The sequence below is a fragment of the Miniopterus schreibersii genome (assembly GCF_964146895.1).
Source record: "Miniopterus schreibersii genome assembly, chromosome: 2".
Taxonomy (NCBI): domain Eukaryota; kingdom Metazoa; phylum Chordata; class Mammalia; order Chiroptera; family Miniopteridae; genus Miniopterus; species Miniopterus schreibersii.
In genome coordinates this window covers 21,077,759-21,103,865 of record NC_138102.1, presented here as the reverse complement: position 1 = coordinate 21,103,865, position 26,107 = coordinate 21,077,759, and the positions used below count along the sequence as shown (strand labels likewise).

General features: G+C 37.2%; 1 protein-coding gene across 1 annotated transcript in view; it reads right to left on the bottom strand.

The window, feature by feature from the left end:
- Positions 1 to 3,945: 3,945 nt before the first annotated feature.
- The window catches only part of LOC308553631 (disintegrin and metalloproteinase domain-containing protein 5-like), an 80,068-nt gene continuing 57,906 nt past the window's right edge, over positions 3,946 to 26,107 (bottom strand). The window contains exons 18-25 of the mRNA XM_081129654.1: positions 23,951 to 24,044; positions 23,160 to 23,349; positions 20,357 to 20,392; positions 18,391 to 18,477; positions 17,663 to 17,774; positions 14,033 to 14,183; positions 12,879 to 12,929; positions 3,946 to 4,105 (exon numbers count right to left, since the gene is read on the bottom strand). Of these exons, the coding sequence (XP_080985780.1) occupies positions 4,093 to 4,105; positions 12,879 to 12,929; positions 14,033 to 14,183; positions 17,663 to 17,774; positions 18,391 to 18,477; positions 20,357 to 20,392; positions 23,160 to 23,349; positions 23,951 to 24,044 (734 nt within the window). The 3' untranslated portion in view covers positions 3,946 to 4,092. The remainder of the gene's footprint in view (positions 4,106 to 12,878; positions 12,930 to 14,032; positions 14,184 to 17,662; positions 17,775 to 18,390; positions 18,478 to 20,356; positions 20,393 to 23,159; positions 23,350 to 23,950; positions 24,045 to 26,107) is intronic.

The window sequence follows — 26,107 nt, the reverse complement described above, 5'->3', positions numbered from 1 at the left end:
CTTTTTCAGGTATCTAGATCTTTTCAGAAGTGGTGGAAATTGGCAGCTGGGGTACCTTCACTCTAGAATGATACTTGTCACGGCCCAGATAAAATGCAGAATATTATATAGTTGCACTTTATAAATGGTGGTGAAATGGGGCTATTCAAGCCATTTCTATAGTTGTGATGCACAATGCAACTTAGATAAGTGCTTCTATCAAATCATTCCTTCAGTAAAATATGCACAGTTTACTGCTCATGATGAGCAAAAAAATGAGTATTTATCAGTGGGCTTACTTGAATTATTAGAATGAGATTCAGTGCCCATATCTTAATAGGTCGGTTATCTCCAGTGCTGTTCTCATCCTGTTAGAATGAGTCACTTGCAGGGAGTGTGAAACCAAGGGTGGCTTATTATCCAGTCTGCTTACCCTTAATCTGTTCACAGATATTTATTTACTAATGATTTTTTCTTAAGAGTTATGCGATAGGAAAATGAAGTGTTTGCTCTTCATTTACTAAGTAATTGTAAACTCGAGTTTTTCATCAAAATAAAATTCCAGCATTTGTTTATTATATATTACATTCTATTTCCACACAAAAATAAGCACAACATAAGGATTTATACAGTATTAGCAATCTATATGTAACTGAATTTTAAGCTCTTCTGAAAGAAGACCCTATGTGCTATGCTACAAAGTCTATTCAGGTGGCATCACTGGGATAATAAGATATATCTACATCAGTGAAACTCACTCCATTAGGCACAAAAATTATTGGAAACATTTTCCTAAAACGTATGGCCCGTTTCGTATATTTTTAAACATAAACATCTTGAACAAAATTTGGTTTTGTTTTCCGACTCTATTACTACTATTCTCAAGTTAGAACATGGGGAGCGATAAGTTATAATATCAGTAGGTCGCTGAACCTGAATGACGAGATTTTTCTCCAACAAAAGAGAACATCTGAAAAGCAACGGTTAAAACATCATAGAAAAATAACTTAGCTAAAGCATATAAAAACCAAAGGACACAAATACCCAAAGACAGAAAAAGATAAGCCTTCCAGGATCTGTGACAATAAAAAGCAGCCTGGAGATTATACAAATCAAAAAATACAACACAGCCTGGCCAGAGTCGCTCAGTTGGCTGAGCATCATCCTGCGCACCAAAAGGATGCCAGTTCGATTCCGGGTCAGGGCATGTGCCTGGGTTGTGCGTTTGATTCCACGGTCTGGGCAAGCATGGAAGGCAGACAATCGATGTTTCTCTCTCACACTGATGTTTCTTTCTCTTTTTCTCTCCCTTCCTCTCTCTTGGCATGTCCTCAAGTGAGGATTAAAAAAATACAGTAAGACAGGCTGTTAAAAGGTCAAATAAGTGGTAGAAATGAAACAGAAGGTTAACATCACCGGTGATAAGTCAAGTTGATGTCATGTGTCCCTTGCTATGCTGTAGTGAGAAGAGTACTTTATCTCTATTGTAATCTTCCCTAAAACTCATAACCATGCACCACAGACATGAGTCCATGTATGTTTTTATCTTGGCCTACTTCCTTCTCAATAGAAACTGGATTACCAGGTGTACCACCTGAGGCTCTCCCACTGGGAACAGTTCCCCTATCCACTGTCTGCAAGGGCCAACACTGATTGTAGGGGTAGAGACACAACAATACAGTTTTGGTTTACACCAATATACCAAGCTAACTCATTAACAAAGAAAGCTCAGTTTATGTTTTCTTCTTTCATTACATGCTTATTGGGACCTGTCATGAGTCCACAACTGTGAGCTAAGAAAGGCATTAAGTCAGAGTAAGGGATGTCATGAAGATCTACTTATGCAACTTGCTTGTGCCCAACTCAATCTCAGTCTCAAATATAGTGCCCTTGGGTACAGCCAACTTTATGATCTGGTGAATCTAGTAACACTTGTTCCTGATGGGCAGTTTTGGTTGCACAGTCATTTACCATCTCATGTTCAGATTCACAGTCCCTTTCAAAGACCAGTAGCACACCAGGAACTGCTTTCTGAATGGTATATAGCTCTCTGATGAAGACAATATAACCTTGCCCCAGAAGCTCAAAATTCTGCACCAAAACTCTCGTATTAGGGCTTGACTGGACTCTACAAAGCATCTATTTATACCATAAGTCCTGATAGGCCATGGAGTCTCCTGGTTCATATAGCCCAGGCAGCAGAGATGCCAATACTGCAACCTGGATCTCATGTAGACCTTTCTTACTTCGGAAGTCCTCTAAATCATTCAATAAATGAGTCAGGGTAGCATTCCCAAGTGAAAATTATGCTGCCTCCAAAACCAAAAGAGGCCTACCAAGTGCTGTGGCCCTTTCTTAGTAACAGAAGGCCCAAGGTGCAGCCATCTATTCTTTACTTTGGAGGGAATGTTGCAGCATGCCACTTCCCCGTAGACCCCTAAAAATGTCATTGAGGAATCAGGTGCCAGAATCTGCACAGGGTGTGTCTCTCACCCTCCGGGGGCATGTATTTTACCAAGGTATCTGGAATACTTGCCTATTTTTTAAGGTATAATTAACCTTATTAACCTTATGTAATTGGTATAGTGAGCCAACATGATGTTCTATGGGATGTCCAGATGATCCAAATCCCTTCTACTATATTATGACAGATAACAGAAGAATTAGTATGGCAAAATCATGAATTAAAACAGTTGTCCATCCTAGGCAAATGTGAACTGCTTCTGATATCCTTCCTGAGATGTTGAAACTCATAGGCCAGATCAATAGCATTTAACCTCTGAAGTTCTGGAACTCTTCAACTAAGCCCTGCTCATTCAACAACATAAGTTCTCTAGTGAGATGATACTCACTACCTTAAAAAGGACCTCTGATGTTCAAACCTCACTTTAATGACTAAATAGCAATATTTATCATTCTGTGACTGGCTTATTTCACTTCGTGTAATGTCCTCAAGATTCATCCCTGTTGTTGCATGTTGCGGATTTTCTTCTTTTAAAAGGATGAATAGTATTCCATTCAGCCTTCAAAGGTGCATATATCACATTTTATTTATCCACTCACCTATTGATGGACATCTAAGTTGTCTCTACATCTCAGCTATTGTGAATAATGCTACAATAGACACAGGAGAGCCAATATCTCTTTGCAATCCTGATTTCAATGCTTTTGAATAAATACTGAGAAGTGAGATTATTGGATCATATAGTCATTCCATTTTTAATTTTTTGAGGAACTTCCATACTGTTTCCCGTAACAGTTGCAGATTTTATATTCCCACCATGCAATGGTTCCAATTTCTTTACATCCCTGCCAATACTTGTCTTTATTTTTTTAATAAAAACAAAATTTCTAATCGTTTAACAATCAGCTCTCGTGAGCTGATATGAACTGCCTCCAATACACCACTCCAAGGAAGCTGAGGAACAAGCAGATCTAGGTTCAGTGGCTCCTGAGCTATATAAAGCTTGATGAACTCTGAGAAAAAGAATACAAAATTAGGCCCATGACTTTGAAAAGAACCTATGCAAGCAAGTGGCTCTGATGCTTTTGCTTCCTTAGCTTCATGATATATCAAGGCAATATTTGGTAACAGGTATCTTAACACACTAAAGAGGGCATACAGCTTTCAAAGAGGAGAAGCAGTAACAAGAGAAGGACTGTATTCATATCGTATCTCAGTAAATGCCACTGGGACAAGTCACAAGCCAACTGAAGGCTAGGAGCTCTGACGGAAGGAGGAAAGCCAGACTGAGGGAGGGAGATTCAGGTCACCAGAAAGGGCAAAGGGAAAGGGGATATTCTCTATCCTTGCATCATGAGGCTGAGCCGACAGGCCCTCCTGCTGTCGTGGGATGAGGGCCCTAGGCTGCTCTCCCCTGATTCAGACCCTCTTCTGCATTCAAGTTGGAGTAGTAGGGCGAAAGTTGAGGCTGAAAATACAGTAGACACCAGACATAATTCAGGTGATTCAGATGCAGATGATTTATTATTTCATAATTTAAACCTTCAGCAGTGACATCAGAGGTGAGGAATAAATTATGTTTTTCTCTTCTTGGTTTAGCCAGTTTCTGATTATTTATTTGGATTTATCCCCTCTCCAGGCCAAGGTTGTCAGAGACTGTTGCTGTAAGAGAAAGCGAAACAAAATACAACACAAACAAAATTATCTGAGCTGCTTCTTTTTTTCTGAGCTAACATATTTCTAACACAAGTAGTTTAAAAGGCATGGATAACTGAAAAGAAACGATCATGGAAATGAAAACTAAATCCAGAAAAAACAACTATCTATTACCTCTACTGCAAATACTCTGAATTTTATAAGAGAAACGGCTTTATAAATACTCTAAGTGTTTATTTATCCATGTTTAGTACGATGATTCACACACTCTGATACACATACAATTAACTGAATAAATTAAGAAAGGAGAGTCAAGTCAATATTTGGGCATTCCAAGGACTCCAGGTGAAGAGGATCTTTAGATCGTTAAAATCTAAAATCACTTCAGAATTATGAAAAATTAAACTAGTTAAGCATCAAATAAGGTTAAAATGTTTGTTGTAAACTTAAGTACAAGAGCAAAAATGACAAAATATTTTTGGAACCAAGAGAAATGATGTTTAAAAAATAGGAATTTATTAACAGTATGCTAGATCTAAAAACCCAACTTGCATAACAGAAAAATCAGCGAAGTAAGAGATGGAAGAAGGTAAAAATATACCAAGCATCCCTAATACTAAAAGGAGTCTCAATAATGCCTCTAGTTCCATATGGTAATAATGCATACTTTTTATTTCTATGCCATACTCTTTATAGAAATAGCTCCTTACTATATGACATAATGAAAAATAAAAATAAAAATCAGTAGGATAATAAAAAAATTGTAAAACTTAAGATATACTATCTCTCAGAAAATATACCAATCACGTGTCCAATTGACTAAAAGTAAATAATTTATGAAGTTACAACATGACACATACACACTGGTGGTGATCATTACAACTAGGTAATTTGGCAATAGATATCAGTAAGAGATAAGAGTGTACACACTCTATTTATGCTTTGATCAATCTCTCTTCTAGAGATTTATTCTGAGACTATAATCAAACAATTGCTCCAAAATGTGTATCCATTTAAGGATATTATTTACAGGGAGTATGTAACAATGAAAAACTGGAAGTACTCTAATTATTCATAAAAATGGATTTTAAAATAAAGTATTTTTCATTTTTAAATTCAAACACCGAATGTCAGAAAAGAACTATATGGGCCTACTTTTAAGATAGGGAACATGGTCCATAATAGCACCTAAATTTTAAAAAAAAGTATTTTTATGTATATTTAGAAAAACATTTAAGATATGCATCTATATTGTTAATGGAAATCATCTTTGTGTTTTGATTACGAAAATGTATCGTTAATTCATACGTCTACCAAGGTAATTTAGATATTTTAATAAATATTTGATAATATATTAACAATCAGAAATATGAAGTTTGAACATAAAACGATCTACATTTCACCTGGATATCCCTATTTTTCTTTCATATACATTTCAGAATCTTTTTCTCAATTCTCTGTACCCATGTATTCAAAATAGATTTTCATTGAGTTTAAAATATAGAGAAACCTAAAATAGATAATTGATGTTGGAAAAGAAGAGGCTAAGTTTTAAAGTTAAAAGATAAAAAAAGGAGAAGTAAAGACAATCAGCTTTAAGTTAAATGGAAAAGGAAAGAAAAATATTTTAGATAATAAGACTCAAAATTCATGGGGAATTTCTTTTGTCATAAGTCTAGAAAATAAATGTTGCATTATAAAGTAAATATAAAATTTAAATATGATACATAAGATAGTTTTAAAAATAAAAATGTAGGTTACAAATTTGATTGAAACCTAAGAGTTTTCGGTGATGCTAAACTGCTGAACTGTCATTTACAATTGCTAAGATCTGGAAAGAGCCCAAACCCCCATTAGTAGATGAGTGGATAAAAAAGTATTTACACCATGGAATACTATGGAGCCCTAAGAAAGAGGGATCCCTTGCCCTTTGGGACAGCGTGGATCTTCCCAAAGAGTATTATGCTAATTGAAATAAGCCAGTGAGAGAAAGACAGGCATCACATGATCTCACTCATATGTGGAACCTAACAAACAAAATAAACTGATGAACAAAACAGATTCAGAGATACTGAAACATGCAACAGACTGAGGGGGAGGGGGTATCTGTGATACTTTCCACAATAAAGATTAAACCTATAAAAAAAAGAGTTTACCAGGATATCCCCATTTGGTTTAGTGGAGACCACAAAGAGACTGGTAGGAAGTGTGGTCGCAAGAGGGCTGGCTGGGTTCTCACAGGCAGCAGCTGAAGGTCCAGAGGGATATCTCAGCTGTAGGGAGTTTCCACTGAGGACTCTGGGGCATAAACCCCAGGATGGGCTTCCCAGCCCAGAGCACCAGAACTGAGAAAAGTGCCCACATAACATCTGGCTGTGAAAAGCAGCCGGGGTTTCTATCTGCCAGGGAGAGGCAGCTGAAACTGCAGGCACCCTCTTAAAGAGCCAACGCACAACGTTTCCTGTGCAGCCACTCACCTTGGGCCGTATACGGCACAGGTAGAGGGAAGTGGACTGCAGCTGTGTGGGGAGAGTCATTCCCCTAGACTGTGGGGGACATCTTTCTTGGGAGGCAAACTGTTGGCTTTTGGCTGAGGGGGGAAGCAATTGCCCCACCCTCCTGGAGATCCTCTCACCCTACCCAGAGGAGTTTCTATAGCCTGAGGCTTGTTAAGAGACTGATAACAACCAGCTGCCCCACCTGTGGAGCTTCTATAGCCTGAGGCTCATTAAGAGAATCAGATTAACCAGTCTGCAGACTGAGGCAAACCTCAGGCTGCTCTGAGTCTTTGCCTGATCTGTTTTGGGACCCAGGCCTTAGAAAAACAGACTTTGCTGTGCATCTCGGTCCTGTCCAAACCCATCCAGCCCCAGCAGTGGAGACCTCAAGCCTGGGGTTGTTGATAGCCCCAATCAGGGTATTCAGGGCCAGTCACAAACTGCACCTGACACTGGCCTGTACCAGAGACCCTCCAAAAAGACTGAGAATCCTAGCAGATCTACCTAACATTTAGCCAAAATGGGGAGACCAAAAAACAAGCCCCAATGAAAGAGCAAGAGAAGTCTCCAGAAAAAGAGCCAAATGAAATGGAGATAAGCAATCTCTCAGATATAGAGTTTAGAATACTAATTGTAAGGATGCTCAACAGCATGAAAAAAGATTTGGAAACTATGAAAAATGACCAGTCAGCAATGAAGGATGACACAGCAGAAATAAAGAATACATTAGAAGGAATAAGCAGCAAATTAGAAGAAGCTGAGGATCGGATCAGTGAATTAGAAGACAGGGTAGAAAAAATCACTGAAACAGAGACCCAAAAACAAAAAACAATGAAAAAACAGGAGGACAGTCTAAGGGAGCTGTGGGACAGCATAAAACATAACAATATTCATATTATAGGAGTGCCAGAGGTTGAAAGTAAGCAGGGGTTAGAGAACCTGTTTGATGAAATAATGGCAGAAAACTTCCCTAACCAGGTCAAGGAAAAAAGCACACAGGCTCTGGAGGCACAGACAGTCCCCAAGCAAGAAGATTCCAAAGAGGCCCACGCCCAGACACATCATAATTAAAATGTCAAAAATCCAAGACAAAGAGAGAATCTTAAAGGAAGCTAGAGAAAAGCAATCTGTTACTTAAAAGGAGCTCCCGAAAAGCTGTTATCTGACTTCTCATCAGAAACTCCACAGGCCAAAAGGGAATGGCATGAAGTATTCAAGGTAATGCAAAAGAAGGATCTGAAACCAAGACTACTCTGTCCAGCAAGATTATCAATCAGGCTGGATGGTGAAGTAAAGAACTTCTGAGACAAAAAAAGGTTAAACAATTTATCACTACAAAACCAGCATTACAGGCAATATTAAAGGGTCTGCTATAATTAGAAGTAGAAATAAAGAGAATGAGAAACAGCTATAAAGAAACAAAATGTCAGTGGATACGTATCTTTCAATAATAACCTTAAATATAAACAGATTAAATGCCCCAATAAAGAGATATAGAGTGGCTGAATGGATAAGAAAACATGACCCAACTATATGCAGTCTACAAGAGACCCACCTCAGAACAAAAGACTCACACAGGATGAGAGTGAAGGGATGGAAAAAATTTTTCCATGCAAATGGAAATGAAAAAAAAAAGCTGGGGTAGCAACACTCATATCAGACACAATAGACTTCAAAATGAAGACCATAATGAGAGACAAGAAAGGTCATTAAATAATACTAAAGGGATCAATCCAGCAAGAGAATATAACCCTGATAAAGATATATGCACCCAGTATAGAAGCACCTAAGTTTATAAAAAACCTTCTAACGGACTTTAAGGGAGAGATTGGCAGCAATAGTCATAGTAGGGGACTTTAACACCCCACTGACTTCACTGCATAGGTCTTCCAGACAAAAAATCAACAGGGAAACAGTGACCCTAAATGATACACTAGATCAGATGGATTTAATCGACATTTACAGAACATTCTACCCCAAAGCTGCGGAATATACATTCTTCTCAAGCGCACACGGCACATTCTCAGAGAGACTACATTTTAGGACAAAAAACAAGCCTCTTTAAGTTCAAGAAGACTGAAATCATATCAAGCATCTTCTCAGATCACGATGGCATAAAATTAGAAATCAACTACAATTGCCAGGCCGGGCGTGGCTCAGTGGTTGAGCGTCGACCCAGGATCTAGGCGATCAGGGTTCAATTCCCGGTCAGGGCACATACCAAGATTGTGGGCTCGATCAATGCCTCTCTCATCATTGATGTTTCTGTCTCTCTCTCCCTCTCCTTTCCTCTCTCTGAAATCAATAAAGATAAAAAAATAAATAAATAAAAAATTTTAAAAAAGAAAAAAAGAAATCAACTACAATAAAAACACTAAAACACATTTAAACACATGGAGACTGAAAAGCATGTTTTTAAACAATGAATGGGTTACCAAAGAGATTAAGAAAGAAATAAAAACCTTCCTGGAAACAAATGAAAATGAACACACAACAACTTCAAATCTATGGGACACAATGAAAGCAGTCCTGAGAGGGAAGATGCTAGCACTACAAGCCTACCTCAAACAACAAGAAAAACTTCTAATAGACTCTTTAACCCTATAACTTAAAAACTTAGAAAGGGAACAACAAGAAAAGCCCAGAGTTAGTAGAAGGAAGGAAATAATACAGTTCAGAGGAGAAATAAATGACATCAAGACCAAAAAATCAATACAAAAGATCAATGAAACCAAGAGCTGGTTCTTTGAAAAGATAAACAAGACTGATGAACCTTTAGCCAGACTCATGAAGAAACAGAGAGACACGACGGAAATAAACAAAATCTGAAATGAAAGAAAGGAAATAGCAACTTACCCAACAGAAATACAAAGGATTGTTATGAACAACTATATTCCACCAAGTTGGACAAACTGGAGGAAATGGACAAATTCCTCGGGAAATGCAACCCTTCAACACTCAATCAGGAAGAGTCAGAAAACCTGAATAGGCCGATAACTGCTGATGAAATTGAAACAGTAATCAAAGGTGTCCCAGCACACAAAAGCCCTAGCCTGGATGGCTTCACAGAGGAGTTTTACCAAACATTCAAAGAAAAACTAACACCTATCCTCCTCAAACTCTTTCAAAAAATCCAAGAGGAACGAACACTTCCAAACTCTTTCTAAGAGACCAGCATTAGACTAATTCCAAAACCAGACGCTACAATGAAAGAGAATTACAGTCCAATATCCCTGATGAATACAGATGCTAAAATCATGAAAAAAATATTAGCACATTGGATTCAGCAATATATTAAGAAGATCATACACCATGACCAAGTGGGATTTATTCCAGGGATGCAAGGCTGGTACAATATTCACAAATCAATAAACATGATGCATCACATAAACAAACTGAAAGATAAAAATCACATAATCATATCAATAGATGCAGAAAAAGGATTCGATAAAATCCAACAACATTTTTGATAAAAAATCTCAGCAAAGTGGGAATAGAGGGATCATACCTCAACATAATAAAGGCCATATATGACAAACCTACAGCCAATGTCATAATCAATGGGCAAAAACTAAAACCATTTCCCTAAGAACAGGAACAAGATAGATAGGGGTGTCCACATTCACCACTCTTATTCAACATAGTACTGGAAGTCCTAGCCACAGCGATCAGATAAGAAGAAAACATAAAAGGCATCCAAGTTGGAAAAGAGGAAACAAGATTGTCATTATTTGCAGATGACATGATATTGTACATACAGAATCCTAAAGACTCCACCAAAAAACTACTAGATTTAATAAATGAATTCAGCAAGGTAGCAGGATACAAAATTAATACCCAGAAATCGATGGCATTTTTATACACCAATAATGAACTCTCAGAAACAGAAACTAAAAAAACAATCCCATTTACCAATGCAACTCAAAAAATAAGATATTTAGGAATATACTAAATGAAGATGTAAAAGACCTTTACTCAGAAAACTACAGGACACTGAAAAAAGAAATAGAGGAAGATAGAAACAAATGGAAAAATATACCATGTTCATGGATTGGAAGAATTAACATCATTAAAATGTCCATATTACCCAAAGCAATCTATAAATTCAATGCAATCCCTATTAAAATACCAACAGCATATTTCACAGATCTAGAAAAAACACTTCGAAAATTTATATGGAACCAAAAAACACCCCAAATAGCCATGGCAATCCTGAGAAAGAACAAAGTTGGAGGGATCACAATACCAGATGTCAAGTTATACTACAAAGCCCCTGTAATCAAAACAGCCTGGTACTAGCATAAGAACAGACATATAGATCAGTGGAACAGAACAATAACCCAGAAACTGACCCATGCCGCTATGGTCAATTAATATTTGAAAAAGGAGGCAAGAACACTCAATGGAGTTAAGACAGTCTTTTCAATAGATGGTGTTGGAAAAATTGGACAGATACATGCAAAAAAATGAAACTAGACCACCAACTTACACCATACACAAAAATAAATTCAAACTGGATACAAAGACTTAAATGTAAAGCATGAAACCATAAAAATCCTAGAGGAAAATATAGGCAGTAAAATCTCAGACATCTCTCATAGCAATATGTTTGCTGATACCTCTCCTAGGGCACGAGAAACTAAGGAGAAAATAAACAAATGGGACTGCATCAAAATAAAAAGCTTCTGCACAGCAAAAGAAACCATCAACAAAACGAAAAGGGATCCCACTCTACGGGAGAACATATTTGCCAATGACACATCTGAGAAAGGGTTAATATCCAAAATATATAAAAAGGAAGACAAACAATCCATTTAAAAAATGGGCAAAGGATCTAAATAGATATTTGTAATGGCTAAGAGACATATGAAAAATGCTAAATAGACACTTCGAATGTCCTAAAGAGAGCCTACAAATGGCTAAGAGATATATGAAAAAATGCTCAACATCTCTAATCATCAGAGATGCAAATTAAAACCACAATGAGGAATCACTTCACACCTGTCAGAATGGCTGCCATCAACAAGTCAATGAACTACAAGTGCTGGCGAGGGTGCGGAGAAAAGGGCACCCTAGTCCACTGCTGGTGGGAATCTAGACTGGTGCAGCCACTATGGAAAGCAGTATGGAGTTTCCTCAAAAGATTAAATATTGACCTGCCATTTTGACCCAGTGATCCCACTTCTAGGAATATATCCTAAGGAACCCCAAACACCAATCGCAAAGAACTGATGCACCCCTCTGTTCATAGCAGCACAATTTACAATAGCTAAGATCTGGAAACAGCCCAAGTGCCCAACAGTAGCTGAGTGGATAAAAAGCTGTGGGACACATACACCATGGAATACTAAGCAGCTGTAAAAAGGAAAACCTTTTAGCCTTTGGCACAGCCTGGAGGGAACTAGAGAGTATTATGCTCAGTGAAATAAGCCACTCAGTGAAAGACAAGTACCAAATGATCTCACTTATATGTGGAATATAATAAACAAAGTGGATCCAGAGACATAGAAGCTTGGAACAAACTGAGGGATCTCAGCGGGAAGGCTGGGAGGGGTGTGTGGGCGGGGAGAGATTAATCAGGGAACTTGTATGTTTACGGGCATAGCCCATGGATGCGGACATTGGTGTGGGGAGGGCATGGGAAAAGAATAAATAAATAATGTGAGGAGACCTTAAAAAACAACAACAACAAAAAAGAGTCTATATGCCTATAAGTAAAAACTGAAATAGATACGAAACTTTGGAACATGCTGCTAAATAAAATAATGCGTATCAAAAAAATAAAATTGAAATAAAATAAATGAAATAAAAGTATACTGTACCAATGTATACTCCCACCTACAATGTGTGAGAGTTCTGGTTGTCTCATCAACCCTTGATGTCAGTCCTTTTAATTAGATCCACTCATAAAAATGTAGGGGACCCTCACATTTATTTTAATTGGTCTTTTCTGATGATTAATGGTGTTGAGCATGTTTTTGTGTTTTAAGACCCTTTGATATTGTCTCCTGTGAAGTGTCTCTTCAAATATTTTGACTACTGGGTTCTCCCAACTTTTGCTAATGATTTGTACGAATTCTCTACATATTCTGAATATGAGTCCTTCATTGGAAATATGTATTGTAAAAGTATTTTCCCACTTTATGACTTCCCTTTTCCCTTTTATAAGGAAGTCCTTTGGGAAGCAAAACATTTTAAATTTTTTAAAATTTTATTGTATGTTTTTATGTATGTTTTGGGCATACAATGCAAAATGATTAATCACACTGTTCTACACTCACCTTACACTTGGGGATAACGTGCTGTTATTGCTGCCTTCTTCTGACACAGACCTGTAAAATTAATAAAACTTATTTTAAAGTGGGGAAATTTTAAAATCTTAATTGACTATTTGAATAAAGGTTTTCAAAGAAAGAGTGATTCATTAAATGAAATTTCTTCTTCTAACAACATAAAATAATACAAACAAAACAGATGCTGTCTCAACATTACAACAAATGCCACTACCAATGTGGTTTGTTGATGAACTCTTATCCTCATCTTACATTTATTCAAGTGTTTATGTTATAAGCCACATTTGCACAGACAGGTCCCCTGATTCTATGTTATCCCTAACACCTCAGGTCAAATTAAGCCAAATAACCCCTAAGTAGTAGTCAAAAATTTTGGTTAAATTTTCTATATGTTTGTACATATTTTTTTCTTCCTCTCATAACACATTCTTCATGTACACTCCTCCTATCAATTTTTGAAAGGCAAAAGTAGAGGTAAATACTTCTGTGGGAAAATACAGTAAATTATTAATAAAGGTCTCAATAATGACATTTAAATATTTGGGTAACGCAGCTAGCAGAGTTGTCCGGCGGTAGCCTGCTGGGCTCATAAATATTTGTATAACTGATTACAGGTAATATGGTGATTTCACTTATTAACCTGGTGTATCCAAAATTTTATGCTACATTGGAAAGCTATTATTATCTCCCATTTTATTGTTATGGAGAATAATTTTAAGAGCATAAAGACATCATAGCTTTTACATGCAGGTTCATAGATATCTCTAGTTGAAAGAGGTGCTCTAATAATGTTGTTTACCACTGGTCTGAGACTTCGTATCTAAAACATTTGTGTTTTCAAAGTTCCCTTGAAATGCAGCATCACCTAGTCTCATGAAGCCCATCGACAATAAAACTATTTCGACAGGTCAGTGGACCTAGGAGATTGAATAAAGCACAATATTCAAGGCACCCATATGTCCTTTTAAAGTGATTCTCGAGGTAAAATGAGTAAAATTAGAAAAAACATGGACGATACCAAACCTGTTTGAAATATATCCCTGGGCCTCCCCCACATTGCTTTACCTATAGTCTTAGATTACTCCTGATGAAATTTGAATACTTTTTTCTTGGCTTTTCTAATAAGAGTTTTATATATATACCTCTCACTTCCAGTTTCATCTCTGTAGCATAGCTCTCTTATTTTATCCTGCTTTATTAAAACAGCAGCAATAATGATAAGCAAAGGTAAAGAAATGTAGAAAATCAGTTGAATTTGGCGTTTCGGAGATCTTTGGATGGAGAAACTTTTACCTAGAACAGAAAATGCCCATTTCAAATTATGTCAGAGATTTTGTTAACCAAATGAAAAGGTGAAAAGAGTATCATTACCAACACTATTCCCAAACATTAAACATTTTATACATATATAATAAAATCCAAAAAAGTCAAATGTACAAAATGAGATGTTACTAGTGCTTTACTAATGATTTTGCATTTTCCACCTTCTACCATATGGTGATATTTTTGGCTGAAGGTAACGTCCTTTCATGAAGCACATGCTTAATACTTGCAAACACTTTTTCAATTCTGTTCTGATACAGCTTCTCCGAAATTCAAATGTGCATACTACAGAGATTATTGGGATTATACCTAAATGTAAGAATTAAACCTGGGTAATGTGGCATTTAACTTCTCTTATATTACTCCAATTATTTTCTAAAAATTAAAAATTAGTAGTCACTAAATAACTTAGCTATTTAACTAAGTTGTTTAGTCAAATATGTAGCAGTAGAAAATACAATCTCCGTAGGATTATTTTATCGAATGCATGACCAAGCCTGATGTTAACCCATTATTGACTAACTAGTGCTAATATCTACACTGTTCTCATCAGTTCTTATTCATTCTCAACTGAGAATGTGGCTCCTCAGGTTCCACTTCATTGTATATATTAGCCACCTTTCTGGATTTATACTGTTCAGTTCACTGGATTTATCAAGTTCAGTTCACTTTCTCCATAGTTTCTTGGCCTGCCTCCTTGTATGAGATACAGAATACTGTTCTATCTCTTCTTTGCCAATTGGAACAAAAGAGGAGGTGACAGGCAGAGAAGCCACTCTCCAACCACACTTATCTATGACCATGGAGTCTCAATATACTCCTATTATTCCTGCCCCGGAGTTTCTGCCTTTTTCCCATAATGTTTTTCAAGTGAGGTCAAGGTAGAAAGTTCAACACTTTGTCTGTCTGCTTCGTGCATGTGATTGGGGTTCCCAGTATTATTAGGATAAGGATATTATATTTGTAATCAGAAAGCCACTGAATGAGATGAAGAGATCAGCCTCTCTGGCTATATGCTGCAGATTGATTTCTCAACCCCTTGTATAATCTTTTGGGTAATCAATGACACTGCATGAGTTATTTGAAAAGAATGTAATATATTCCCAGGTGGGCTCAGAAGCATGAGTAGGATTTCCAGGAACCAGTAAAATTGGTCTTACTTTTTCCCCCTATACTACTATCTAGTTTTAACAAGCACTACTAATAACAGCCAAGAAAGAATATTTTCTATTAACTCTCCTTTCACGTTGGTGTTCTTCATTTAATTAATTACTCTGGGTCTCCATTTTCCACTGGTCAAAACTAGTCCCCAGTAATCTGCCTCAAAGCTCTTCTACTTCATTCCAAAGATGCTTTCGGGAATCATCCAGGCATTTAACTATTCATGGCTTTTCCCCTCCTCCCTTTTATTACCCCAAACTGTTTTAGCCTTTATTACTAAAGGGTTTAATTGTCAAATAACACTCCCCAAAACACAGATCTTACCCACAACAAACATTATAGTCAAACATCAGGTACGTAAAAAAAAGATTTTCTCCCGGAGGAGCCTGAATCCATCAGCTGCATCTCTCAAAGATGTCCCTTAGTTGTTTTTTTCCCCCCCAGACATTCAAGCTGACTCCAGAAAAAAAAAAGATGAAAGTTTTAAGTAAAGTAAAAACAATATTGCTCATAATGGAAGCTATCTCAGTTTCTGTACTGTTAAAAACACAGCTTACATGATTATCTAGTTTCTCCAATTAACTATTCGGTCATAAATCAATACATTTCAAGTTTATAAAAATAATCTATGTATACAGAGAAGTACACCCTGCCAAAAAATACTCTTGATGTGGGTGGTAGTTAATTTTATGTGTCATCTTGATTGGGCCATGTGCCCAGATATTTAATTAATTATTATTCTGGGGGTTTCTATGAGGGTGTTTGATATGACATTAACATTTACATCAGTAGACTGAGTAAAGAAGATTGCCTTCTCTAATATGAGTAGGCCTCATCCAATCATCTATAGGTCTTAATAAAACAAAAACACTGACCTTCTTGAGAATAAGAAAGGGTTCTCCCTGACAGAGGAAACTGAACTTAGACATTGGCTTTTCCTGGGTTTCAAGCCTACCAGCCTTTCGACTGGAACTATACCATCAGCTCTCCTAAGGCTAAAGGTGTGTCAGCTTACCCTGCACATCTTCGGACTTTTCAGCCTCCATAAACACGAGCCGATTCTTTAGAGTCAATCAATCAATTGCTCTCTCTCTCCCTCTCTTTTTCTCTCTCCATACACACACACACACACACACACACACACACACACACACATCCTATCCATCCACTTTTTATGGAGAATCATGACTGATACAGATTTTGGTACTGAAAATTAGGGTGCTGCTGTAACAACTGCCTAAAAGTGTGAAAATAACTTTGGAACTGAGAAATGGTAGAGGCTGGAGGAATTCTGAGGCGCATTTTAGAAAACCTAGATTACTGTGAAGGTAAAATTATGAAAATATGTAATTTCAAATAAGTATCTATTTTTCACATATTTATGATAAAATAACATATGTGTACAATTATATGTTACATGTTAAATTATCATGCTTTTATTTTGGTATGATACACAGTCTGATACAGCTTTGTGTTAGTTCTCTATAAAGTGGGTCACCCTAGGTATGACTACCCCCTAGTATCTAAGCTACAGATTAGACTGCCCAGGAGATTCATTATTTATTTACCTCCAGAGGAAAGGGAGTAAGGGTGGACAAGCCCTCTTCTGCACCCAGATTATTTTAGGTGGGCTCCCATACATTCTGAAACAGGGAGTATCCCCGAGTTGTACTCAGTCTCATCCAGGCCTCCTTGATTTCAAAACAGTGCTCAGGAAACCCAGGGAAAGGGAGCAGGGAATGCCAAAAGATTAAACTGGAACCCTTATAATTCAGGAAAAAGGAATAAAACACAGCCTGAAAGATTCTAGTGGAATTAACATAGCAATGAGTACTAACACTCTTTTAGACCAGAAATATATAAAACAATCCAAAGTGATCAACCTAAATTAACTAGTGAAACTAATGCACTGGAATTTCTACTTTTAAAAGTGCCTAATATTGGGTATACTTTATGTCAGTAAACAATGTTAATGTTGATATAGGAAAAGGAGTACAAACTTACACAGTCCAAGATGTTTTTAACCTTACAATTAAAATAAAACTGTTTTTTGGCTTTAGTTCTCTGGTAATATAGCTTGTAATCGATACTTTAATTTATTCTCTTGCATATTATCTTTCTACATTTTATTTAAAATTTTTTATGTTGACAGAATTGCAGGTGCCCCCCCTCCCCCTTTGCTCACCTCCACCCACCCCCTTTGCTCACCTCCACCCACTTGGCCTTTACCACACAACTGTCCATGTCCAAGGCATATGCATATATATTTCTTAGCTAAAGACACTAACCTGTTTCAGATATGTGCCCATCATCCACACTTCCAAATGCTTTTGGCTTTGGACTGCAACTAGGAGGAGTAAACCCAGCTTTACAATGGCAATGGTTAAAATTGTTGCAAAACTAGAATAATCAGAAAATAGAACAATTTTTTATGTACAAGGCTGTTTTACAATCGAGACCCATGAACATTCTATACTTATTTAACAGATAATTTATTCCAGAGAAGTTATCCCTTCTAGAAAATTTATATTAAATAGACAAATTCAATAAATTTTCACAAATTTTCTCTTGAAATTGTCTATACCTTAAAAATTGCATCTAGTTTCTTTTACCAAATCAATTTTTTTTTTTATTTTTTTAACTCTCCACACAGCAAAACCCAAATATTGGCAATTACTAGTAAATATACCAGTATCTGCCTTCTCTCTATAAAAATAAAATGATTTTGGTTATATGGTAACACCTGCTGCTTATAGCATATCCACCTCACATATTTACCAAACATTTTCTACATCCAGAATCATCTTAAATGTTTCTACTTTATCTTCTCTAATAAATAGTTTGGCCAGGTTTCTTAGAAAAATAATGCTAAAGCTATAAATTATAGACTGTTAAATGACACCAAGTAGTATAAAAATGATTTAAGAAATCATTCAAGTGATTTGTAAATTGCCAAACTGTTTATTGAATTTTCAAAACATGTTATTTAAAATGAAAATTGAAATTAATTACTTACTCCATTGTTCTGACAATCTCTAGTATTGTTGCAGAGAGTATCATTGATCTGGTGTTTAATCTCTCTACATGAAAAACTGAGACAATACTAAAACAAATCAAAAGGAAATGAAAAATGATGTCAGTCAATCAGATTGTGTGCATTGATAATACAGATGAAAAACTGAAGAAAATTCCAGAATTCATATTACTGAGGATTGGCATAAAAATAATAAAATAGAGTAATTGTGAGTACATTGAAATAAATGTGAAATAAACTATGTACCTTCAGACTATAAAGATGTAATCATAAGTAAGAAGCTGGAAGTTTTATTTTCTTACCATCTAGCACCAAAAGTCCTCTTAGAAAGATATATTTCAGAAAAATTACTTGATTAGTTCCTGGAATTCAAGAATTCACTGAGAAGCATTTTTTAAATGCTTATGCCTGGGCTCCACCTGAGACCATTATATCAACATCCCTGGGGGCAGGGTTCAGGCAATTATTGTGAACAGTCAGGGTTGAGTACTAAGTGGTGGGAGATTGAGGTCTTAAAAATATTGGTATAAGGATACTCTCACAACCACATCAAAATTACAACTAAACTACATAACAACCATCATTCCGAACCACCTGAAATCTAGCTGAATGGAAGTCCTACAACTAGGGATTTAACGAAGTAGCCACATCAAGACTGGAAGGAGGGGCAGAGACCGGGATTGGGCTGGTCTCACACCCATGTGTGGCAAATAAAAATCGGGAGAGATTTCTCACCTGTGGAGGTCACCCCTGAAGAGCAAGGGGTCCCAGCCCCACACCAGGCCTCCCAGCCCAGGGTTCCAGTGCCAAGAGGAGAGGTCCCCATAGCTTCTGGCTGTCAAAACCAGTGGTGAGTGTGGCTGAATGAGATGGAGGGGCTGCTGGAGTCCCAGGCAGTTTCCCTTAAAGGGGCCAAACATGATCTTACTCAGACTCACTCCCTCGGAACTCTAGCCCTGGGACAGCAGCTTAAAAGGAACCAAAGACATACAGGCAGGGACTGCACTGTCTGGCATCAGGGCAAGAGCGAAGGTGGAGGGAAGCTTATTGCCAGACAAAATTGGTAGTAGAGGCCATTGCTCCTTTTCTGAGACAGCCTTCCCTCTCCCCACCAAAGAGCAGGCAGGTAGGTGCCATATCTGAGTCTCCATCAACCTGTCTCACTCTGTTCACCCTACCCTGGTGATTCCCTGAGACCCCGCCCCACCCAACTTGCTAGTCCCCCTAAGCTGTTTCCAGTGGCTTTCCCATACATATGGCCTGTCACAGCTCATGCTTCAGAATTTCCTAAAATCTCTCAAACAAGTAGTATCTGGCCTCTCTGTACCCTGTACCTCTTCCTGAGTGGCTCCAGGCTCGGCACTAGCAGCAGCCAGCCTTGGTTCACATCTTGGCCTCTCCTGGGCACCTCTAGGCCCAGCACAAGTAGCAGCCACCTGCAGATCACTCTGTAGTTCATGCCAGGTATCCTCAGGCAGAGCACAGACAGTGGCTGACCCTGATTCTTCCGGGAGGCCCCAGACCCAGTGCACCCAGTAAATAGCTTCAGACCATGCCGATTATAACCCTAGCACCTCCACAAGCAGACTCCATGAGCACCAAAGCCCCACCTAAACAAGTTCTGCTCTGTACGATCACCTCCTCACAGCACCTCATCTTCTGTAGTCACAGCTGGTCTTCACAGCCCACCAGCCTGGGAGGTCAACCCCACCCAGTGACATGCCAACAGCAATCAAGGCTCAACTACAATAGTATAGTGCTCACAGTCCACACAGGGGTGTACCTGGAGTGCCTAGCTTGGGTGACTGGGGAAGCTGCACCACTGGCCCTTCAGGACACCTACTATACAAGGCCACTCTACCAAGTCTAGAAAACATAACAGCTCTACCTAATACATAAAAACAAGCATAGGGAAGCAGCCAAAATGTGGAAACAAAGAAAAACTTACCAAATGAAAGAACAGGAGAAGTCTCCAAAAGAAGAACTAAATGAAATGGAAGCAAGCAAACTATCAGATACAGAGTTCAAAACAATGGTTATAGGGATGCTCAAGAAACTTAGTGAGAACTTCAATAGCAGGAAAAACAGGTAGAAACCATAAAAAAGAATCAGTCAGGAATGAAGGATACACTAACTGAAATGAAGAATAATTTACAAGGAATCAACAGTAGAGTAGATGACGCTGAGAATCAAATCAGCAATTTGAAACACAACGAAGCAAAAAACACCCAATCAGAAGGGCAAAAAGAAAAAAGAATCCAAAAAAAAAAAAAAAAGAAAGAAGATAGTGCAGAAAGCCTCTGGGACAACAATGCCAATACTTGCACCATAGTGGGTGCTAGAAGGAGGAGAGCAAGAAATTGAAAACATATTTGAAAAAATGTTTTAAAATATGTTTTCATTGATTTTAGAGAAAGATGATGGGGGAGAGAGAGAGAGAAACATCGATGAGGGAGAAAAATTGTACAGCTGCCTCCCACACACCACTAACTGGGGATTGAGCCCACAGCCCCGGGCATGTGCCCTGACCAACCAGTGACTATTGGCACATGGGATGACACCCAACCAACTGAGCCACATTGGCCAGGGTGAGCATCTTTCATATGCCTATTGGCCATATGCATTTCCTCCTCAGAGAAGGGTCTATTCAGGTACTTTGCCCATTCTTTAAATGGTTTGATTTTTTGATGATGAGTTTTAGAAGTTCTTTATAAATTTTGGATATTAATCCTTATCAGATGTATCATTGGCTAATACGTTTTCCTGTTCAGGGGGTTGTCTTCTCATTTTTTTGACAGTGTCCTTTGTTGTGCAAACCTTTTTAGTTTGATGCAGTCCCATTTATTTATTTATTTGTTTGTTTGATTTACCTTACCCAAGGAAACATATCAGAAAAAAAATATTGCTACAAGAAATGCCTGAGATGTTACTGCCTATGTTTTCTTCCAGGATTTTTTTATGGTTTAGAGTCTAACTCTGAAGTCTTAAATCCATTTTGAATTTATTCTTGTGTGGTGTAAGAAGATCTGTTTTCATTTTTTTGCATATATCTGTCCAAGATTCCCAAAACTATTTACTGAAGACACTGTTTTAAACCTTAAACTTTTTTTACATTTCACATCTGAAAACCTAAACTAAAATAATATGAACAAGGATGGAGGGAAATCTCACGGCCTATTGTTTTTCAAATGAATGATCTAAACCACACTGGGGGGGGGGGAATAAATTAACCCAAGTAACTCTTGAATAAAATATGTTTATACATTCAGGTTAAAGACAAAATAACTAAAAACAAATATTGAATCCTAATTAGTATTTTATCACAGTAGAATGAGTTTAGCCATTCTAAAACAACTTAATGGGTATTCTAGATGCATTCTAGGATGGCACAATACAGATGTGAATAAAGGAACAAAGTGTGTCAGTGTTAGAGGTAACAGTTAAATATATGAAAAGGTAGGAGGCTAGAATGAATCTTATATTATGCGTTCAATTTGAGAACATAATTTTTATCTCATAGTTTTTAATGTAGATATATAGATATATATGACTATATATACATACATATATGCATATATACATATACATGAATATATACATGGATATTATATAGATATATATTTCCTAGATCTGTCTGCTGATGGGGCTAGACCAGTGAAACTCCGGTAGCAAAAATCACAATTAGTACCTAGATCTTGGTTTCTAACTACCCTTTCTCATTAAAATGAACCAGGGCTCCTGGGAGAATGGCAAATTCTGGGAATCAGGGCAGGAAACATACAAAATGAACCTAAAACAGCTTGTGATTCCAGAAAGTAAGGAAGCACTCAAAAAGAAAACAAAAATCCCACAATGATTAAGAGTATGTCAAAGCGACACAGGAGCCAACTGAAATGGCCAAAGCTAGAACAATATGAACAATGAAATTAAGTCATACTGGATAATAACCCAAGCTGTAACATAAATATCCACTGAGTCCATACTGTCAAAAATATATGATTGAATAAATAGAGAATAGACAAAACTGTGCAGAATTCAAAATGATTTAAGTACATCCTGAGCTCACAAGAAGGTGGAATATAACTTACTACTCCTTAAGTGTGGGCTATGCATAGTAACCTCTTTCAATATAGAAAGGGAAAATGAAAAATAATTTACAGTGAGAAATCTGGAAAACATTACCACACTCAGATGATCAAAGTTAACATCAATAAGTATGTACACTTGATATGATACAATGAACCGTTTCTTTACCTCTGTAGTCTTCCCACGAAGGAGAAGGGGAAAAGGAAATTCTAAGAAACTGTCACTGTCCAGAGGAGCCTAAGTATACACAACTAATAAATGCAAAGTGGTACCCTGGGTTGAATCCTAGAAAAGGACATTAAGTGAAAGCTAAGGAAATCTGAATGAACTATTAAATTTAGTTAATAATAATGTATCAACATTGGTTTATTGATTATGACAAATTATCACACTCATGCTAGATGTTAATAATAGAGGACACTGGATGTGTTGCTTAGGGGTAAAGATGGGCAAGTGGGCAAGAGGAAAGGGGTGATGGTATGTTCTAAAATTTGATGTGCTGATGGTTGTGCAACTCTATAAATTAATCAAAAGCAATAAACTGCACACTTACCATAGCTGATATGTAAACGATACCTCTATCAGATTGTTTTAAAATGCATTGGTTGGTATTGTATTACCATAAGAGATGTTGAAAACACTTGTAATTTTGTAGTTCTAATTACCATTTCAGGACCACAGGCTGTGCCATCTTGTACAAATGTGTCATCCCTCACATGTTCACCTGTGCTCCATTCTCGATATGTAGATACACATATTTCGTCGCGTATATGTGCATAAATCACAGATAAATTTGTACGTATTATTAATTTTTTATGTGGCCAGGAACAAATTAATTTTCCACACATAAGATCACTAGAAGCATACAGCAGAAAAAAAATTCTCTTATTATTAACATAGATTGCTGATATAGCTAAGTTAAAAAGGTATTTTACTAACTTAAACCGAGGTTTCAGGAACTTTCTCAGTAAGTTTCCTGAGCACACTGACTTATGTATAATGTGGCTCTTTTTGTTTTGTGAGGCAATGTGGCAAGGGAAAAAATTAATGATTTTTCCAATCTGTTGGCCCTGATCTCTCCTATATTAGCTTCTGATATTTAAGCAAATGGTTGCTGGTCTTCAATTTTTTTCATTAGTAAAATAGGATAACTCTTACTTTAAATGTTAGATGTATTAAATTTATTTATAATATATATAATGTATGTAAACTACATAACACAATGTCTAGCTCATCACAACAATAAACAGAGGTAATTTTTATGGTCATTGTTGTAACGTTATAGGCCCATTTTATTTGTAGGCAATGGGTAATAATGCTGTTCTCAGATCATGAAAGAAAGAAAACCTGGTATAAAATACCACTTTAGTGTATTCTAGATCCTATAATATATTCTAGGATCTTAGCAACATATAACTTACATTTTTAAAAAAATTAGAATTGTCTAAATACATACGGAGCTCCACAACTCCTATAGTTGCCACACTGTCCATATTTATCTGCTCTTGTATTTATTTCATCATAACAAGCAAATGAAGCACCTGTAGAATCTAAATGAAAAAAATAAGTAAATTATAATACATAATTCCAATTATCATTAAAGAAATAATAAACTTACTATGGAAATTACAATGTGATTTGCTAGGGAGATTTATAATTTACCTAGCATTAAATAGTGGCTGGGGGTAGATATATGATTAAAAGGAGATTCCCCTCATTTTAAGTCTGCTGGGCTTTCTTCTTTATGAAACAGAGATAAACAGCAACATTATTCAAATGGCTCTATATTGTTAAAAGAATAAGCAACTCTCTATTTCTGCTAAGTTGTTTACTTTCCTCCCTTCATTCCGTACCCAATGTGAAAACAGAGTTTGCTCTTATTCTAAACAAAACAGGAGAGAAATAGTATCTATAGTGAAATACTGATAAGAAGCCCAAAGATCTCTTATTCCACACGAGATGCCTCATCTCTGCTCCCAACCATCCTAACAATCACTAAGTGGGAATTGTTGAATTTTCAAATTAGGAAGGATGTCAGTGTTATCTCCTTCAGCCCTCTTATATATGTGGTTATGTCTAATTTAAAAACTGTGAACAATTCAAATGTATGTAACAGCTGCCTCATCACTCAGACCTGGTGATTTAGAGGTGGGTTGGGCTGATCATGCTAACCCACCTATAATAGGAACAGATCTTTTACTGAAACCACTATTAACTGAACAGGGAGCTCTCTTCGGCAATTTCACGTTCTTTCATAGTTGGAGAACATTATAAATTTTACTCTCTCTCCTAAAAGACATAATCCATACATACATAGGATGCTACTAAACAGTCAAAATAGCAGAATCCACCATAATCAGCCTTTTCTCTTTTGAAAAAACCTACTTTTAAAAAAAAATTTTTTTCTTTTTTAAATATATCTTTATTGATTTCAGAGGGAGGAAAGGAGACGGAGAGAGAGAGACAGAAATATCAATGATGAGAGAGTCATTGATCAAGCCCACAACCGGGCATGTGCCCTGACCAGGAATCGAACCCAGATCGCCTGGATCCCAGGTCGACACTCAACCACTGAGCCACGCCCGGCCGGGCTAAAAAAATTTTTCTTTGTTAACCTATATCAGAAGTTATTTTTTCCAGTGACTTTTTAGAGAGAGTGGAAGGGAGGGAGGGAGAGGGAGAAAGAGAGAAACATCGATGTGAGACAGACACATCAATTGGTTGCTTCCCACATGAACCCCAATAGGGCAGGGCTCGAACCTGGAACTCAGGTACATGCCCTAGACTGGGAATCAAACTGGTGACCCTTCCGTGCATGGGCTGACACTCTAACCACTGAGAAACACCAGCCAATGCAAGACTTACTCCTAACTCACCAATAAGTAATTAGTTTCTGTTTGCTTTGCTCTAATCAAAATAATGCTCTGATTAAATCCAATTTAAATTGGGCAATTCTCCAAAATTTTTTTTTTTTTTTTTAAATATCTTTACTGGTTTCAGAGGGAGGAAGGGAGAGGGAGAGAGAGATAGAAACATCAATGATGAGAGAGTCATTGATCGGCTGCCTCCTGCACACCTCCGACTGGGAATTGAGCCCACAACCCGGGCATGTGCCCTGACCGGGAATCGAACCATAATCTGAATCCTAGGTTGATGCTCAACTGCTGAGCCACACTCAGCTGGGTCCAAACTCTATACAGGGCCAAGACTGGGATGGTGGAATATTTAAGGGGGTAAAAACTCAATAATTCAATAATATTGTAATGCATTAAAAAAAAAAAAATCAAACTTCATTGCAAGGAAAATCTATGATGAACAAAAACACTAAATTTTAGATAGGGATAGGTCATTGTTTGTTCTATAAAACCTGTGCCATTTGAAAAACCCTTCCAATCCACCCAGTTCCCTTAATTGGCTTGGGAAGCCACGTCAGTAACCCACCACTCTGAACCACCCAGCATCCTCCACAGTGGCCTTTTTCAGCTCAACTTTTGAGGCTCAGGATGATAGGTATTTCAGCATTGTTTTCTTGACACCCAAGGCCCACTGCCCTGGCTGACTTACTCCTGGCCACAATTTTCTATGTCTCCCAAAATTAAGTCTGCTGTAGTTC